General features: G+C 44.9%; 1 protein-coding gene across 3 annotated transcripts in view; it reads right to left on the reverse strand.

Annotated features, from left to right (window-relative positions):
• Window positions 1–182: 182 nt before the first annotated feature.
• The window catches only part of SEH1L (SEH1 like nucleoporin), a 97,171-nt gene continuing 79,765 nt past the window's right edge, over window positions 183–17,588 (reverse strand). The window contains exon 9 of one of the 3 annotated variants that reach the window (XM_078687488.1): window positions 183–2,253. In XM_078687488.1, the coding sequence (XP_078543614.1) occupies window positions 2,172–2,253 (82 nt within the window). In that variant the 3' untranslated portion in view covers window positions 183–2,171. Of the gene's footprint in view, window positions 2,319–17,588 lie in introns of all 3 variants that reach the window. The other 2 variants (XM_078687489.1, XM_078687487.1) reach the window with 2 other exon arrangements.

Genomic DNA, 17,588 nt, shown 5'->3' on the forward strand with positions numbered 1-17,588 from the left:
TTCTTTCCACACTCTATGAGCATGACATCTGCATCCCAAAACCCACTAATAATTGCAGGATCAGATGATGGAGTGCATTTTTTACTTTCCCCACTAAATCTTTTTCTGTCAATATCTTTGTCCCGGTGATCTTAAGCAAAGAGTACAGTAACAAATGGAAGAATAAAAACAGATAAGAGCCCTTTTATAACATGGTGGTTATTTATTGATACGTTTATTGAATCACATTTTAGAAACTTAAATACTTTATGCAGCAGGGTGCATTGTTAAAATTACAATGTGCTGCAGTTTACACAGGAATGGTTCACTTTTCTCCTATAGTAGCGTTTTTTAATTTTAGCCCAACAAATGGGCGAACGTTTATTGAAGGTACAATTCATTTATCAAAATGTCTGACTTCTATTCAACTACAGCTGCATTTCCATAAATATTAAGCCAAATATTAGCCAATCTGGTGCCAAGAAAAGAAAAACAAAATCACAATCAATTCCAAAATACATTAATTTTTATTAGTTAGGCACTTTTGATTTATCAATTCTTTATTAGGTGTGCATCATCCAACACAGAGTTAACAGTTGATGTTCCTTTGAGGCACGCTTGGCAGGATATTACATACTTTAGATAGTGTTCTGTTTGCATCAAACACAACATGGCCCCTGACAATGTATCCAAATCCCAAAGAAAGCTATGAGCCAGAAAAGGAAGCACTTCGATAAGTTCTGTGAAATAGTTTTAGTATATTTTAATCCCCTTCATTCTCGGTTAAAGGGTTAAGCGGCCGAGGGGTATATCGTCTGCGGAGATACTGTAGGCTGGCAGAGTCAGCATCGCAAGAGAGCTCTATCAAAGGAGGAAGAGGAGGAAGGAGCTGGGCATAACTGGACCCTCTCAATCCAGCCCTTGGCGGATCCAGAGGGGGAAAGAAATACCTGAAACAACCAAGAAAGGAACAAAAACACCAACAAAAAGGAAAGAAAAACAGAAGAAAAGGAGAAGTAGTAAATATTACAAGAACTAAAAGAGGGAAAAAACATGCTAGGGAAAAAAAGCTTTAGTATCTTCATGCTAGACAAAAGCTACAGCAGAAATTAAGATCCAGTTGGAAACAGGAGCCAAGTGGTCATCGTGTAAGCAGAAAGTGTGAATAAAAGCACCATTATCTGCAAAATAAATGGCAACATACACTAGCTTTAAAAACAATGGTTTTAAAGCTGAATCATCGGCAGCTCTCAGTAGTCCTGCTGGAACATCATGACAAAATGAAAACGCCATTAGTGCTTCATTTACATCATTATACAACACATGCCTAATGATACGAAGATACACATACAAGATCCTTGGAATACTTTCCAAACCAATGACAATTACGTCAATTCAGATGCCAGGGCATAAAACCACCTTTTTTACAACTCGGTTTATTGTGAAAATAAAAACACACTTAATTACTGGGAGGTTAGAGAAACACTTTCAATTTGAGACCTGCACATGGACTTTGCAGTTTTGAAAATGCTCCTAAGCAATTTCGTACAAAGAGCAAAGACCTGCAGATCGGTCCACTGGAGGTGGTCATTTGCTAATCTTTGAGGCACAGCCTATGCTCTCATTTCAAAAAGCAGGATGTAGCTGCTCACTTTCTGCGGCTCTTTATTTTTCATAAAGGCATGTCTAGACTCTGCCAACACCCAATATCCTCGCGAGTATAGAAAACAGCGAGTGAGACATGGCTGGAGGTGGGTGGGTACAGTCTTGCACAGACCAATCATTTTCAGGACCATTGGCCACATTATTGAATTCAACATGTACAGGAGAAAAACAGTGTGCATATAAATCCTCTATCATCATTACCCATACTGCAGGTTTATTACAAATACCAATTATAAAAGTCCAAATATGCATACAGTACTAGACAATGCAAACAGAAACAAACTGAGAAAAGGGAAAAAAGGCAGCTTACTAAAAACACTTGTTTCCCACCCACCATGGCTGCGACAAAAGACAACCCCATTTTCCCCTCTGTTAGCTGTGACGAATTTTACAAACACAACGGAAGCTGTTGAGGTGAAGGTGCGCCAGAGAGCTGCCTTTCGTTTGGCGGCTTCAATGCTGCACGCTGGCTTGTACAAAACAAAGGAATACTGGGCACTGACAAAATAAAGACAGGTGCTTTGTGTTTAGTAGTAAGCAGGTTGCTGATGTGTCTTGGGAGAGGTCAAACGGCGTTGGGAAGGGGATAAAGGAGCTTGCTTTCCATTCCTGTGCATGCAACAAGCAGCAAAACAGCAAAGTTACTCCAGTTAGCTTGGTATCAGCTGTGCTTTCTGTTAAAGGACATAATACAAACGGAGAAGGGAAATGCATCACGATCTAAGCAACATTGTTGTAGTCAACAATACAATTTTTACACCGCTAAATAGTCGACTTACTCATTAAAAGATTAAATAAATGAAAAATACAAATTAGACTGTAAACTCCTTCCCCTTAATATTCTATGGCCACCCACATAGTCTATTATTTAAGAAAAAAACATTTGATATCAGCTGCAGTATTCAAGACATCATACGTATTATCAAGGCTTAACCACTTCATGCCATGTTATATTTTAAGCGTTGCAGGACCAAAACAAAAACAAAAAGTGTGTGTGTGCAATACAATTGCTGGTAAACAACATGAACACAGAAAATACATCACTGTTCTTAAATGGCCTCCTTGGAACGACTTTTCAAACGTATTAGGAATCAAAACATAAATAAGAGCACTCACAACAGCAACTTACTACGAAAATGTCATACAGGTTAGGGATCTACAAATAAATCTCTGTACAGCTAGGCTATACTAGGTGTATTTACAACTTCAACTATGATGAAACGTCTCAAATTAGGCACAACGTATTCAACAACCGCTCTATAATGAAAAATAATTTTTTGGTCTGCAAACAAAAGATACAAAACTTTTCATTTTATAATGCATAAAAGACCATCGCTGTTATGGGTAATAGAAACAAACGTTCAAATTTAACTATTGAGAAATCCTTTTGTATTCATACCGATATATTGGTAGCCCAAAATATCATGAAAGGATTAGGTTACTTACTCTGTAAGCTTCTGTTCTTGGCATGTAATGCTGTAGATTCACATGTTTTGCTTACTCCTGCTATCTAGAGTTGAATCTGGATGTGTGAAAGTTGTTTTTCTTCGAAGAAGTGTTTCGATTCACGAGGTAAAGAGACTTATCCTCTTGGTAATAGAGCACATGGGCATCATCTCCATTTTTAGATTGTTTTCCCACAATTGGGTGAAAATGGAGTATAGCTAAGTATTAGTAAAAAGAGGTCCATGCATATGAAAGTATAGATAATAACTGCAATGACCACAGGTGTCTGAGGCGGAAAGTGGGCACTTGTGAATCTACAGCACTACACGGAAAGAACAGATGCTTACAGGATAAGTAACAGTCTGTTCGATGGGGGGAGGAGCCTAGCTCGCGGCCGTAATGGTCACCCTTTAGCTCGGCTCCCGCAGCCCTCCATCCTGACTGCTTATCCTGTCTTTTATCCTGTCCCGGGACGGCGCATTTTCGGGGAATTGGAAACATAACGGCTTGTTTGTCCTTACCATCTGACCCCGGGGTCTCGGCGTGCAGTGGCTCCGGAGTTGTGGCCTCCGAGAGATCGGGGCCTCTGCGAGACTTGGACCGGGACCTGGCCGGTGGGATCCGACGGCTCTCGGCCCCGGCCGAGAGCGAGAACCAGTGTTGGGAGCCGATGTGCGAAGATCCCGGCGATCCTGACCCGGTCCTGCCCTGGTGGCCGCGTGGCCGACGCGGGTGAGAAGCCCCGGGACCTGATTCTGAGAGGGGGTCTCCCCCCGCCGCTGCTTTGTCCGGCGGCCCTGGTCCTCGGGGCCCGGACTCCGCTTGTTTGGGGCACCGGTGCTGCTGCTGGCGGAGACCCATTTCGGGCGGACATCCTTTTGGCATCGAGGCCGCCCTTGCTGGGACCCCCAGCGCTTGTAAAGTCCTACATTTGAGAACTGTTATTTCCGGGGGTCCTCGTGGGCGGCGATTGGGCTGATTCACGAAATGGCGGCCGGCCCTCTGGAACGAGAGTCACCCTGTGGCGGCGGGCCCGAGTTGCCTGATTGTGTGGGGATCGGATCTGGTGGGCGTGAGCAGACAGTCAGAGATATCCTGGAAGCCCTGAGATCCCTGCACGCTTCCCTGGCCCTGGGCGTCTCGGTGGGTCCGCCACGATCCGCCGCCATTTTGGGCGGCAGTTTCTTTTTGTCGCCCTCTTGTTTCGATGACTTCATTGCCTCACCCCCCTCGATTGACCTGAGTGTCTCCACCACTGATCGAGGATCGTGTAGTGTGCTGGTGACTTTGGGGCGCCCTGCCTTTCAAGGTTCGGACCCCGGGGACTCGGATGCTGTACTGCGACCCTGTTCGACATTGTTGCCTGAAACTATGGGTGGACTTCCTCCTGTCCCTGCTTCGATGACTTTGCCTGTGTCTATAATTGGGACCACCTCGCCCGCTCCAATGGCGCATCTGAACTCCTGTTTTTCATGGCTCGTGCTTCGATTGTTGATGCATCGGTATTTTCAGTTTGGACTACTGCTCACTTGTGGATCTATCTACACCCCACGTAGCTATGCTAGTCACCATTCCACTCGATTCTATGCTGATTTCGTATTTAGTATGTGGTTGTACATTGCCATGTGGTGGGTGGGGTTTGTCGCTCGGAAGGGTTGGGGGTGAAATGTACGACTTCTGCTTGATTCCCGGTATGCGATTTCGTTGCATAATTGTTTCTGATCGTAGGAGGGTGGGAGGTCCCCTTCTCCTAATATTTTGTGGCGCGTGATGGGATGTCGTCCTGGACTGTTTTTGATTGTACTTGTTGGGTTGGGCGGAGGGCTGCGGCCTACCGTTTGTATTATAGTTATTCTGCTCCTCCCTCCTGTTTTCTTTTCTCCGCTTTTGTGGCCTTTTTGTCTCGTTTTTCTTCCTTTCTTCTCGCTATATTTCGGGTTCTGGTTTAGGGCGACAGGCACGCTGTTTGAAGGGTAGGCCATAGCCTTCTACAGGGGTGCAGGGTGGGACGGGTGGGTTGGGTTCTGTTTTTTGTTTGTCTTCTGGTTCTATGGCCCTTTTGTATCTCTTTTTCGTGAGGCCGCGTCTGTCCCGACCTCCTATGGTGTGTTTCGGGTGGGGGTATGGCATCGTTACTTCTCCTGCTATATTTCGGCTGTCTTTCTTCCCGATCGCCATGCCCCACTTGGGCCGCTAATCCTTTTGTCTCCTGTCCTCCCGCCACGGGGGGGCCGTGTCGGCGTGTCTTTTACCTTTCTTTTTTCATATTTCCTGATTTCCTTTTTATTGTTCTGTTTTTCTTCCCTCCATTTTCCTTTCCCTTCCTCTTCCCCCCTCCCTACCTGGTCCCCCCCCCCCTTTTTCCTTCCTGCGTCCCAGAGGGTGCTATGACGGGCGGGTTTTAATGCATTGTCTTCCGATCCCTCTGTTCTGGCTTGGTAGTGTCTCGGGTGGCGGGCGGGTTACGATGATAATGCTCAGGGGCTGACTGTATCTCACATATCCTGATTTCTTGACTGCATTGTGTTGTCCCCCTGATATTCTGCCCCATGCCCCCTTCTTAATGTTGAGGTTGGTTACGGGATGTTGGATGCCTCCGTATTGCAGGTGGGCCTGTCATACGCCCTCTCCCCTTATTGTAAAATTAAGCCTTATTTACTCCTGTGTTTTGGCCCTTTAGTTTCTGTATCTCTTCTCCCCTATTGTGATTGTGCTGCCTCTGCTTTGTATTGATTGCTTATGTAAATATTTGCCTGGTGACTCCTGACTGTTTTGTACACTGCGGCCGGCCGGCTTGGTTGTGGGCCTCGATTTGTCTTCTTTTGATGTTAATAAAGGTTTTCAAAAAAAAAAACAGTCTGTTCGATGCATGTGTTGATGTAGATACACATGTTTTGCAAACACTGTGTAGCAGTCTTCCAAAAGCGGTGCCTAACCAGTGGCGGTTGCAGTTGTTTGAGAAAGTGTACGTAGCACTGCATGTCCTACATTAGCTTATTGGCGTGCTAGAACATCCCCACAATAGTGCTTAGTGAAAGTGTGTGGTGTAGACTTGTGTAATGGTTCAAAGGGTAGACCGATAAGTCTTGTGAGAACAATATTGAGATTCTTAGCAAGTGCAGGTGGGACTCCATAAAAGCCTTAATAACCGACACTTTGAACAGGGGTAAGTGCTGCCTGTTATGTAGATGGGCAGTCACTGCCGCTAGATGTTGACGTATGGAAGTATAAGCAAGGCCAGAGCGCTGTAAATGCAAGAGGTAACAAATACCGTTGTGCACAGATGCTTTGAGTGGATACATTTTTTGGTTACAACAGTAAAAAACAAATCTTTTCCATTTGGCTGCATAACAAACTCTAGTGGTAGGTTTACGTGCTCCCTTAAGAACAGTCCTGTATTCCGGTGGCAAATTTAGATTGCCTGAATTCTATGATTTCGGAAACCAAATCGAAAGGTTTAGCTCCTTTGGGTTTGCATGTCTTATTTGGCCATGGTTCTGAGTGAAAAGGTCTGGGTTGAGGTGGAGTTTCTCGTGTGCAACTACTGAAAGTTTGAGTAGTGTGGTGAATCACGGTTGATGAGCCCATGTGGGAGCTACCAAAATGAGGGTGAGAGACATTTGCCTGAGCCTCCAAACCAGAAGTGGAAGAAGAGGGAGAGGGGGTAAAGTGTAGGCAAATATCCCTGATCAATGTATCCATAGGGCATTGCTTTTGGAGAGGGTGTGTAAAACGGGAGGAGAAGTTTGGGCATTTTGCATTCTCTGCGGTCGCAGAGAGGTCTATCTGTGGACACCCCCACTTGTGTAAGTATGGGAGGAGGACTTAGGAGTGGAGTTCCCACTCATGGACTTTAACTGCATCCTGCTGAGGTGGTCGGCAAAAACGTTGTCCGTGCCCGGAAGACGTTCCCCATACAGATGGATTTTGTGATGTATTGCCCTACGCCATATGGTCTGAGAGAGGCATGACAACTGTAGAGTGTCCCCTCCCCTCGGTTTTGTACATGGCTGTCCTTATCTGCCCAAACTAAGACAACTTTGTCTATGAGGTGAGGTGAGGTAGAAATGCATCCAACACCAGGCGAACAACTAGAAGCTCTAGGTAGTTGATGTGGAGATTCTGGTGTTTGGTGTACCAGAGTCCATGAACTGTCAGATCTTGTAAGGAGAGCACCCCTATCTGTGAGGGATGGGTCTGCTACTAGCAGGACCTGTGGCACAGGGTCGATGAACGCCCGCCCTTTTAACAAGTTTTGTATGTTCCACCTCTGCAGAGTGTGATGAGTGCGGCTGTCTACTAGCAATAGATCCAGTGGACCCTGTAACTGAGTCCACTGTTGTGCCAAACATTCTTGTAGAGCACAAATATGTTGTCTTGCATTAGGCACCATGGCGATGCATGATGCCATCATTCCCAAAAGATGCATGAAAGTTTTGACTGTCCGGTATTGATTGACTAGAAATTGTGGTAGCAGTGTTTGAAAATTTTGAATTCTGGCTGCATATGGATAGGCTAAGCCTAACTGAGCTTTGAGCATAGCTCCTAGATATAGTTGAAGCTGTCATGGTTGAAGATGAAACTTTTAAACCTGGATAGTGAACCCCAGTTGATATAGGAGGTTAAGGGTAATCTGTGTTGATACCACAGATGGTGTGTACAGGTTTTGATAAGCCAGTCATCTAGATATGGGAATACATGAATGTTTTGTCTGCGTAAATAAGCGACTAGCATTGCTAAGCATTTGGTGAACACACCAGGTGCAGTGGTGACTCCGAATGGAAGGACTTTGAATAGGCAATATTTTCCTGCAATCACAACCAGAGGTATTTGCGATGTGCTGGGTGAATGGGGATGTGAAAGTATGCATCCTTTCAGTCTAGTGCGTGAAGTCACCTTGCTGTAGAACTAGAAAGCACCAGATGAAGTGTGACCATATGGAAGTACAGTGATAGTATGTATTGATTCAGAGGCAGTAGATCTCAAATGGGCAATAGGGAGCCTTCCTTTTTGGGAATAAGGAAGTACAGGGAATACACCGCTGACCCTTGATGTTGTAGAGGAACTGGCTATATAGCTCCTTTGAGTAAGAGAGCTTGCATTTCCTGTTTGAGCAGTTGATGTTTCAGAGTGAGTTGGTGGGTGCGGGGTGGAATATTGGGAGGAGTACTAATGAGCTCCAGGCAATAACCATGCTGGATAATCTCCAACACCCACTGGTCCGATGTTAAGGCTGTCAGGTGGGCAGAAACTGCTGTCATCGACCCCTGACAGATGTAAAATGATCAGGGAAAGGATCAGTCACTGTTCGCTGCTGGATGGGGTATTACAGGTTGTGTACCTTTGCCCCGACCTTTAAAGTAGTTACCCATGTAGTTGCCTCTGAAATATCCTCCAGAAGGAGAGGATTGGGTGTGTGACCTGTAGGAGGATGTGGAGGCATATGTGGAGGTGGCTTTGGAACCTGCTCTACAGGAGGAGCGACGAATGGTGCCCAGAGGAGTGACGAAAGGAGCCCAGAGGAGTGGGTGTTTTAAGTGCTCCATAGGCAACCTCAATTTAGTTATTCATATTTTCCAAGGCCTCATCTACTTGTGGCCCGATGAGATCCTCCTTAGGGACATTTAGTAAAGTTTGCTGGACTTCTGGCTTGAGTCCAGTGATACGCAGCCAGACATGCCTTTGTCGGAGGACACTTGGATTGATGCCTCTGGCGGCAGGATCTGCTGAGTCCAGTGTGTATCTTATAGAGGAGTTGGAAATTAACTTTCCTTCCTGAACCAGTTTCTGCCCTTTCTTTTTATATGTTCCTCTGGAAGATATTGGAGGAGTTCCTCCATCTCATCCCAGGGAGCTCTGTCATATCTGGCCAACAGTCTCTGTGTGTTTGCAATTTGCCAATGATTGGCGGATGTACAGCGACCCGTTGGCCTGACGAGATTTGCATTCCTTATCAGGAGGTGGTGCGTGTGCTGTAGTTTGCGAGATTGCATATTTACGGGCATTTGAAACAACTAGGGAGTCTGATGGAAGCTGGCCTCGAATAAAAATTGGGTCAGATGGTGCAGCATTATATTTTTTATCTACCCTAGGGGTGAAAATGCAAGCCCGCGCAGGATCTTTAAAAATATCATATGCATGGCACATCATGCCTGTCAGCATTGGAAGAGATTGAGATGCCCCATTGGTGGTGCATCATATGGTCTCAAACAAGAAAATAATCTTCCATGGATTCCCTCAGCTTTAGTTTGCTCGTGACCTGAAAAACTGCCAGGCACTATAAGGGTTGGGAAAAAGTGTAAGATTGTGGGAAATATGATCCGAATCCAACTGTTGCAAGGATTGGTTATCTGTATTATTGGAAATTTGAATTCCTAATAATTACAAAAAACAAGTAAAGAGTAATAAAAAAAAAAAGTACTGAAAAAGTACCAAATGAAAAAATGTTTAATGGAGAAACAATGCCATATAACAAACACAGATTTAAATCGCTTGACTTAAAGTCATTGTACACTAAAGGTAAACATATCATCACTCAATCAAACACAGACTACTACCTGAAGATCATCTCTGAAGGCAATCACTAAAGTAAGGCTTTAGATCAGGCAGTACACAACCCTATGAACCCATTACAAACACCTGTATCCACCTCCAACCAGCTCACTCTCAAATGAAATTAGTTCTAATTTTATCAACAAAGTAAACACCATTAGTCAAAGCTGACCTTTGAAACAACCATGACACTTCCATAGATAACATACCCAAAGATCTCAACTTCATTTCACTAACCATCTCTCCAACACCAACTCAATAAATCCCACCATATATAAAGACATCACCCATCCTCCATAATCAAGTTATTGGATGACACATGTTGACTTGTCAACTCTTACCTCAAAACAGTTACATTACCATCTACTTCAAAACAAGCCAACATTCTATCACTTACTCAAGAAATGTGAACTTACTTATCATTTTGTTTTCCATTTACAGCGTTACTACCGGTCCGGAATGCTAATGCCATGATTGTGAAGGAGAAAATATCGAATCCTGCAGAAAGACATTTCTGAAACTGCCAACATGAAGGACATGGTGAGAGAGAACCGCACACAGCAGTCTAGGCTTTTTCTGGTTCAGTGCGAGCAGCTCCAGAAAAGTCAACACACCAACATGAGCTTGAAGTCGCGCACTTCAGCTGAATCCTGTCAAGGAGAGCAATGTCTTGTTGTCGTGCCTATTCTGTGAAGAGAAGTGTTGTCACCGTTTTGACCCACTCAAGAGAATTCCTTATTTTTGTGTTTGCACACACTAGGATATTCCCCTTTTTCAAAAACAACATTTTTCTAGGTCTGTTAACTAACTTCAAGGAGTAAGAGAGCCAGAGCAGTCAAGTCGCATTAAGCATTTTATTATTTGTCAAGAAAAGACCATTAAAAAGAAAATATTTTGGAGCATCAGAACATTCGCCAAGACCGTGAGAAATTAATTAAAATGTTTATAGTTTAAGAAAATCACGAGCAACTTTACAGAGACAATGTCAATCAGTTCCTCAAGAATTTTAACCAGACAGAAGCCAAAGCTCATAAAGAACTAGATATAGTGTGTTCAAGAGAAACAGACATTTGAGTATTTATATGTATCTAGATATATGTGTAATGTTTTACTAGATGTGTGATATGTCCGAGATATGAGAGATAGTAGTATCTTTTATGTTTTAGTAGATGTAGATTGTGATCCATTCTCCAAATTCCCAGATGACAATGCAGAGAAATAACAGTGTGGGGTAAAGAGGGGAGGAGAAACATAACACCTATACGGTAGGCACAACATTTTCTGAGGTACTCTCTCCCCCACGCCGGGAGGTATGTAGTGTTAGAGTCTTTTGTGATGCTGGCACACGTAGCAGAAGAGAGGCATTGGGAGAAACTCAACTGCTCCTGTGGAATTTACTGCCATCACCCATCTCCAAATCCACAAACCTCAGGTCTACCACCAAGTATCCTACAAATGCTCCAGACCTTACAGGCTATTAATAATGGGCAGAAAGATATTGGCAGATAGCAGTTGGGTGTTGGTTATTGTACTCCATTACCCAAACAATTTTTACTTTTTAACTATACTGGTTGTGATCCACTGAATAAAGGTATTTCCCCATGGCACACTAAGGTATTTTTAAATATTCATCTGTATCGCCTGTCTTGATGTGCTGTCCAGTAACATTAACGTATAACTCCCTCCTATCTAATCAGACTTCGAGGAGGTTGAGTCCGCCTTGGCGGTACTGTCCTACCAGGGTTGGGAGAGGATTCCGATGATGAAGCAGGACAGGGAAAAATGTGTGAGGTTTCCTCTTCCATCAAGGATGACTTTCCACAGACAGTGATCTAAGGTTTACATTTTGCTCGATCTATATACATGTCGGAGCCAAAAATGTAGGAGCACTGAGTAAATGGTACTTCAATTTTTTGATAACAATTGTCACCGTACACTTATGTTGTGTATATGAGGTGAAAAGGTGACCACCTTGGGGAGAAATTTAGGATTGTCCTGAGAACAATCCGGTCTTTGTGAACATGAATGAATGCTTCTTGCAGGCTAAGTGCTGGCAGCGCACTAATAGGTTGAGTGAAGTTATGGCCACTAGGATGCCCACCTTCCACAACTGGGACTGTAAGCAAGGTTTAGGTGAGGCCTGACTTCTACAGATGTAAGAGATAATGTCTTGTCAACAATTGTGGAAATGCAGTAGTCTGTAAAGCTCTTCCACTTTTCAATGTAACAGGCCCGTGTACTGGGCCTATACACTTCCCACATAATGGCCATGAATTCCTGGTGAAGCCAAATTCTAGGACCTCGGATGCCAGCTTGCTAAGTTGAACTGTCTAGAATCTGGGCGTCTGAACGGACATTGACTCTGTGTGAGAAGGTCCAGCCTGAGTTGCGGCATTACCCAGGGGCTGATGGACATCTCAAGGGGCGGACATCTCCAGGGGCAAAGAGTCCAAGGGCAGCCCGGCCCAAGTGGGAGTCACCAGGATGAGTGCCATGGAAGCTTGTCATATCTTACTCATGACAAAGCAATGATGTGAGCCATGTCCTTTAGCTGAAGAGACATGATAATTAGTTTTGAAACGTTAAAGTAAGGCTATCTTCTTGGCATGTTCTCAGACCTGCCTGTTCGTGAAGACACACCATATATGGTATTTGTTGGGCAATCAACTTGGGACAATATTTTACTCTGAGGTAAAGCATAAGTAAATTTCTTCTTCTAAAAACATTACCCATTAATCTGGGCTCTGGGGCAGAAAGGCATGGCACTCTGCATTTCTTCTTACGGAAAATAGGTTGATCTGAGAGGTGTCTCAGTGTGAAAGATGTTTTGTAGGACAACATGGTTTAGTACTAAATAGTTTTCTTCTATGAGATGCTTGCAAGTCTGTAGCTAAACTGCTATGAAAATCAGCAAGGTGAAATACTTAGTGGGAAATATTTGCTGTCAGAGCCCGATGCCAAACTGACTGTACTCTGGTTAATGGAACTCTGTTGATCATGACGCTAGTTGCATATTTAGATAATGAATTGTATTTTTTTGGGGCTACAATGAGGACAGCTGTTGCTGGGGACAGACAGACCAAATCATTTCCTGGTCAGATTAACTGCTCTTAATTAAAGTGGCTCAACTTCTTCTTTGAAGACGGTCTGCCTTCAGATTTTCATGGAGACATCTGTTAATATTGCATTTCCTGAATTTGGCTAGGGCATTGTTGTAATATCAGCATTGGACGTGAACTTACTATTCAGCTGCCCTGGTGCAAGCAGCCAAAAACAATTTCCGCAGCAACCAGTTCCATGTTGTTTGAAGAAAAAAAAAAGTGTGGGGCAGACCTCAAGCCAAAATGCAGAACTTAGTATCAGCAGTAAGAGACTCCCATCTAAAATGACAGCCCTTTTCTGGTGAGTAATGCAAGATGATGTATGGAAGTACTCTTGTAGGTGTACTTACTCCATCTCGTCTTTTGTAGATGCATAAAAAGCATTTGCTGACATATTTAAAGTCCACAATGTGACGATACTCCAGACATTGAATTTTCTTCCTAAGAAACAGATAGATGCTCTTGTCTAACAACCTTTTCTATTGCATAACATAATCTGAACCTCCCAAGTCAAACCTCCTGAGGTAAAACAACTTCAATACCCTCAGAGGAACTGAAGGTGGAAAAGATCAAAATTGAATTTCAAATCCATTCTTGGTCATTTTGAGCAACAGACTGTCTTTTGTTATCTTCTGCCACAAGCGGCAATGGCTGGAAATGGGTGCTGGACACAGGTGTTAGAAAGAGGGAGTTGTTGCTGGTATGTGAAGACTTTCCCACAGTGGTAGATGGCTGCTGTTGGTCATTTCCGTTGTGGGATTTTTGTTTGTGAAAGAACTCCTTGTGCTTCAACTGTTATTGAATCACAGATTTTTCAAAATCTGTTGAACTATACATTGAGGAACAGTGGTCTCTTTTTGCTGCCAGGTTTTAAGGTCTTGGAGTCTGCTTCAATGCCAACCTGTTAACACAAAAACTGAGAAGAAAGATTCTTCTGCTGTGCATGATGAGTCAAGCGGGTGAGTTAAAAAAAGACCAAGGTATATGTCACAGGCAGCTATATCCGCATTGTTCTCAGCTGCACTGATACCCCTTTTGAGTAAATGGTCAAAATATTTTTAACAGTTCCACAGCTCTCAATTTTAACATCCTAGCAAAGCAGTAGAGCTAGTAGACCGTTTTCTTGCTACAGACACAACTAAAAAATCATGTAGCAGCACTAAATAAGCTGGCCATAGTTGAAGGGTGCTCCAGTCTGAGGAAGAGGATGAGGCCCTTAGATATATAAAAGAGCTTCCGAACTCTTCCAGAGTGGCGGGAGAGGAGTTTCTATTCAGGTATTTATTCGGTAGAATGAGGTATGTGCTTCCAAGAATTATTCTGCTCAGTAGTGAAGGAGCACAAGTAATTGATTCAGAAGTGATGCACAGAGTTGTAGTAAAGGCACTGCAACATCATAGGAAAAATTGCTGGGGGGAGGGGAGGCTATTTGAGCTTGCATTGGTGTCGAAACGTATGGTGTTGATTGACACAATACCGTTCTCAACACAGGTTAATTCTTTTGAATGCTGGGTTGTTGCTAGTGGTCATCCAGTACTGGCAATGAAAGGCAAGTTAATTACCTTTGGTAATGCCTTATCTGGACATAATCTAGCCGCAGATTGCCTACCTTTGAATTCCCAGGCGTCAGACTTGATCCAGAAGATTTTTCTTCGAGCAATACTCCTCTGCACCAGCAGATGGCGTTGGTTGGCTCCATGGGATATTGTCCAAGTTGTCCACGTCACCTGGGTCTGAACTGGGGTGGCGAAGTGAGCTAAAGAACCATGATGGATTCAACCCAGATCTGTGACTGGGGGGAGAGTGTCTGAAAAGTTTCATCACTGCGTCCATCATCGCTTTGTGTTTGCTTTGTTTGCCCTAAGTTGGCGGGCCCACGTATGCCGGGACGTGGGCCCCTTGCTCACTTTGCCACTGGATTGAAGATAGCCTGGCTGATGAGGGGTGTTACCCCGAAACCGGTCCCAGGATGCTTGTTTACGGTCCAGGGAAGACCTGGCTTGGCAGTTCGGGCTGGACTGCTCCCATGAGGCACAGGGCCAAGACTGATTTGCATATGACTGGGTCTGAACTGGGGTGGCGAAGTGAACTAAAGAACAATGATGGATTCAACTAAGATCTGTGACTGGGGGTGATTGTCTAAAAAGTTTCAGCGCTGTGTCCATCATCTCTTTGTGTTGGCTTAGATCGTGACTCTACCAGGTAAGGGGTTGCCGAAGGTAAGTAACTTGTCCATCTGATGAAGACATCTAGCCGCAGATTCCTTACCTTTAAATAGATACCCAAGTAATACCATCCCCGGAGGAGGTAATGTAGACAAATATACACTAGAAAGTCCTGTAGGACTGAGCGGCTGATATGGCCAACCCTGCAGACTTGACAATCCAGGCAGTAATGTGTGCACGGATGCCCATGTTGCTGCATGACGGACGTCCAGGACTGAGACTCCACGTTGCAAAGCAATGGTAGCAGCCTTAGCTCTAGAGGAATGAGCCTATAAGCCTTCAGGGGGCGGCTTCTTGGCCAAGGAATAGCACATTTTGAAGCAGAGGATGACACACCGGGCGATGGTCCTCTTCTGTACAGCACAAACTTTCTTCGCTCCAACGTACCCCATGAAAAGTTGGTCATTCACCCGGAACTCTTCTGTGCACTTAAGGTAAATCTACAACGCTCTTTTTGGGTCTAGGTGGTGAAGTCGCTCCTCTTCTTTGAAGGCACGCGGAGGAGAATAGAAACTGGGCAAGGAGACAGATTGCCCCAGGTGAAATGGAGTCACAACTTTCGGATGGAAAGAGGCCTTAGTGCGAAGCACCAATTTGACAGGAAATATCGACAGAAATGAGGGGGGTGGCGGGGGTGGGATGATAAAGCCTGCACCTCGCTTACCCTCCTGGCAGATGTAATTGCCACTAAGAAGGCTATATTGACGGTGAGCAGCCAGAGGAGTAAATTAGGCAGGGGCTCGAAAGGAGTGCAAATTAGGAAAGTGAGAATCAAATTAAGGGCTTACTGAGGAATAATGAAAGGGGCAGGGGGGCAGGAGAGAACATATGTACAAAGCCTATCAGGAATCTATGTCCAATTGGAGATTTAAATAGGGCGGATTGGTCTGTCAGCGTCAGAAAGGCAGACAAAGCTGAAAGATACCCTCTCAAGGTACCCAGAGCAGAGCCCTGCTGGGCAAGGGAAAAAGCAAAATATCAGAAAGGAAAGCAGCAAGAGGATCAATAGACTTTTCTGTACAATCTATTACAAAATTCTTCGACCAGCAGGCATACACAGTCATAGTAAATGGACGCCTTGCTGACAGAATAACATCGCAGACTTCTGGAGGAAGGTCGAAAGCTTTCAACTGCCACTGCTCAATCAGCATGTAAGAAGGTGCAGAGTTGACAGGTTCGGGTGGAGGACCCTCCCCAACTGCTGCGAACCTTTCCAGCGAGCAGACTGATCGGAGGATCAATGCTCATCTGTAGAAGCTCAGGATACTAAACTCCACATGTCCAGTCCAGTGCCACGAGGATGACTTTGGCCCAGTCGTTCCTGGTCTGAGCGGGAGCTGCCTTGGAAACTCCAGCGTGCCAAACTGCTGACACTGTTTTCTGAGGAGGTGAACAAATCTAACCAAGGCTCTCCCCACTGCTGAAAGAGACCTTGGGCCACCTCCGGATGGAGATGCCACTCATGATCAGCAAGGCATCGACAGCTGAGTTAGTACGCCCAAGCGTCGAGGGAACCAGCCAGATGTTGAACCACCAGGGATATGCCCTGCTTTTCCAGCCATTTTCAGAGACGCAGAGACTATTGACAAAGAGTCCATAACTCCACTCTGCACCGTTTGTTGCAAGTTTGAGAAGGTAGAAGGTTCTGCCTTTGACCCCAAAAGCGGTTCGTCAGCCACCACTGCAGTTTAATTGCAGTTACCTCCGAGCTATGCAACATGGTGGAGAGAGATTCCCCTAATGCAGTGCCCACTGGAACTTCAGGTCCTCCTGCAGAGCCCGCATATGCCATCTGGCATGTGTCACTAGCAAGATGCATGAGGCCATGAGGCCCAGCAGCCTCAGAGTCAATCTAACCGAAATCCAGGCTAGAGGCTGAAACATCAGTATCCTAGCCTGAATATCCTGGACTCACCATTCGGGATAAGCCCAAAACTGCACTGTATCCAGAATGACTCAGATGAAAGGGAGATTTAGAGAGGGAGTCAGGTGTGACTTCGGCATGTTGATAGTGAACTCCAATGAATGCAGGATGTTCGTCGTAGTCTAGAGGTGGGAGACAGCCTGGGATAATTCCCCCTTCTTAAAACAGTCGTCGAGATGGGGACGACTGGCACCCCTGATCTGCGCAGATTAGCTGCGACCACTGCCATCACCTTGGTGAACACCCGAAGGACGCTGGTAAGACCAAGAGGGAGCACGTGAACTGAAAAAGCTCACGGCCTTCTATATACCACAGGACAGGAATGTGGAAATAAGCGTCCTGCAAGTCCAAGCTACCATCCAGTCTCCTGGGTCCAGGGCAGACAGGACCGGAGCTAGTGTGAGCATCTTGAATTTTTCCTTTTTGAGAAAGTAATTGGGGGTTCGTAGGTATAGGCTAGGACGAAGGCCCATGTCCTTTTTCGGGACCAGAAAATATCGGGAATAGCAACCACAGCTTACTTCTGGCTCCAGAACCCGCTCTATGGCTCCCTTGGCCAAGAGAGTCATGACTTTCTCCTGGAGTAAAATCAAATGATCATCTGTCAGCTGGTCATAGGATGGAGGCCTCACAGCTTTGTGAGCTAGGAAAAGATTGTGTTCTGATATTATTTGTAGAATTTTGATGTAGTTAGGG

This window comes from Lissotriton helveticus, chromosome 4_1, assembly GCF_964261635.1.
Source record: "Lissotriton helveticus chromosome 4_1, aLisHel1.1, whole genome shotgun sequence".
NCBI classification, from domain to species: Eukaryota; Metazoa; Chordata; class Amphibia; order Caudata; family Salamandridae; genus Lissotriton; species Lissotriton helveticus.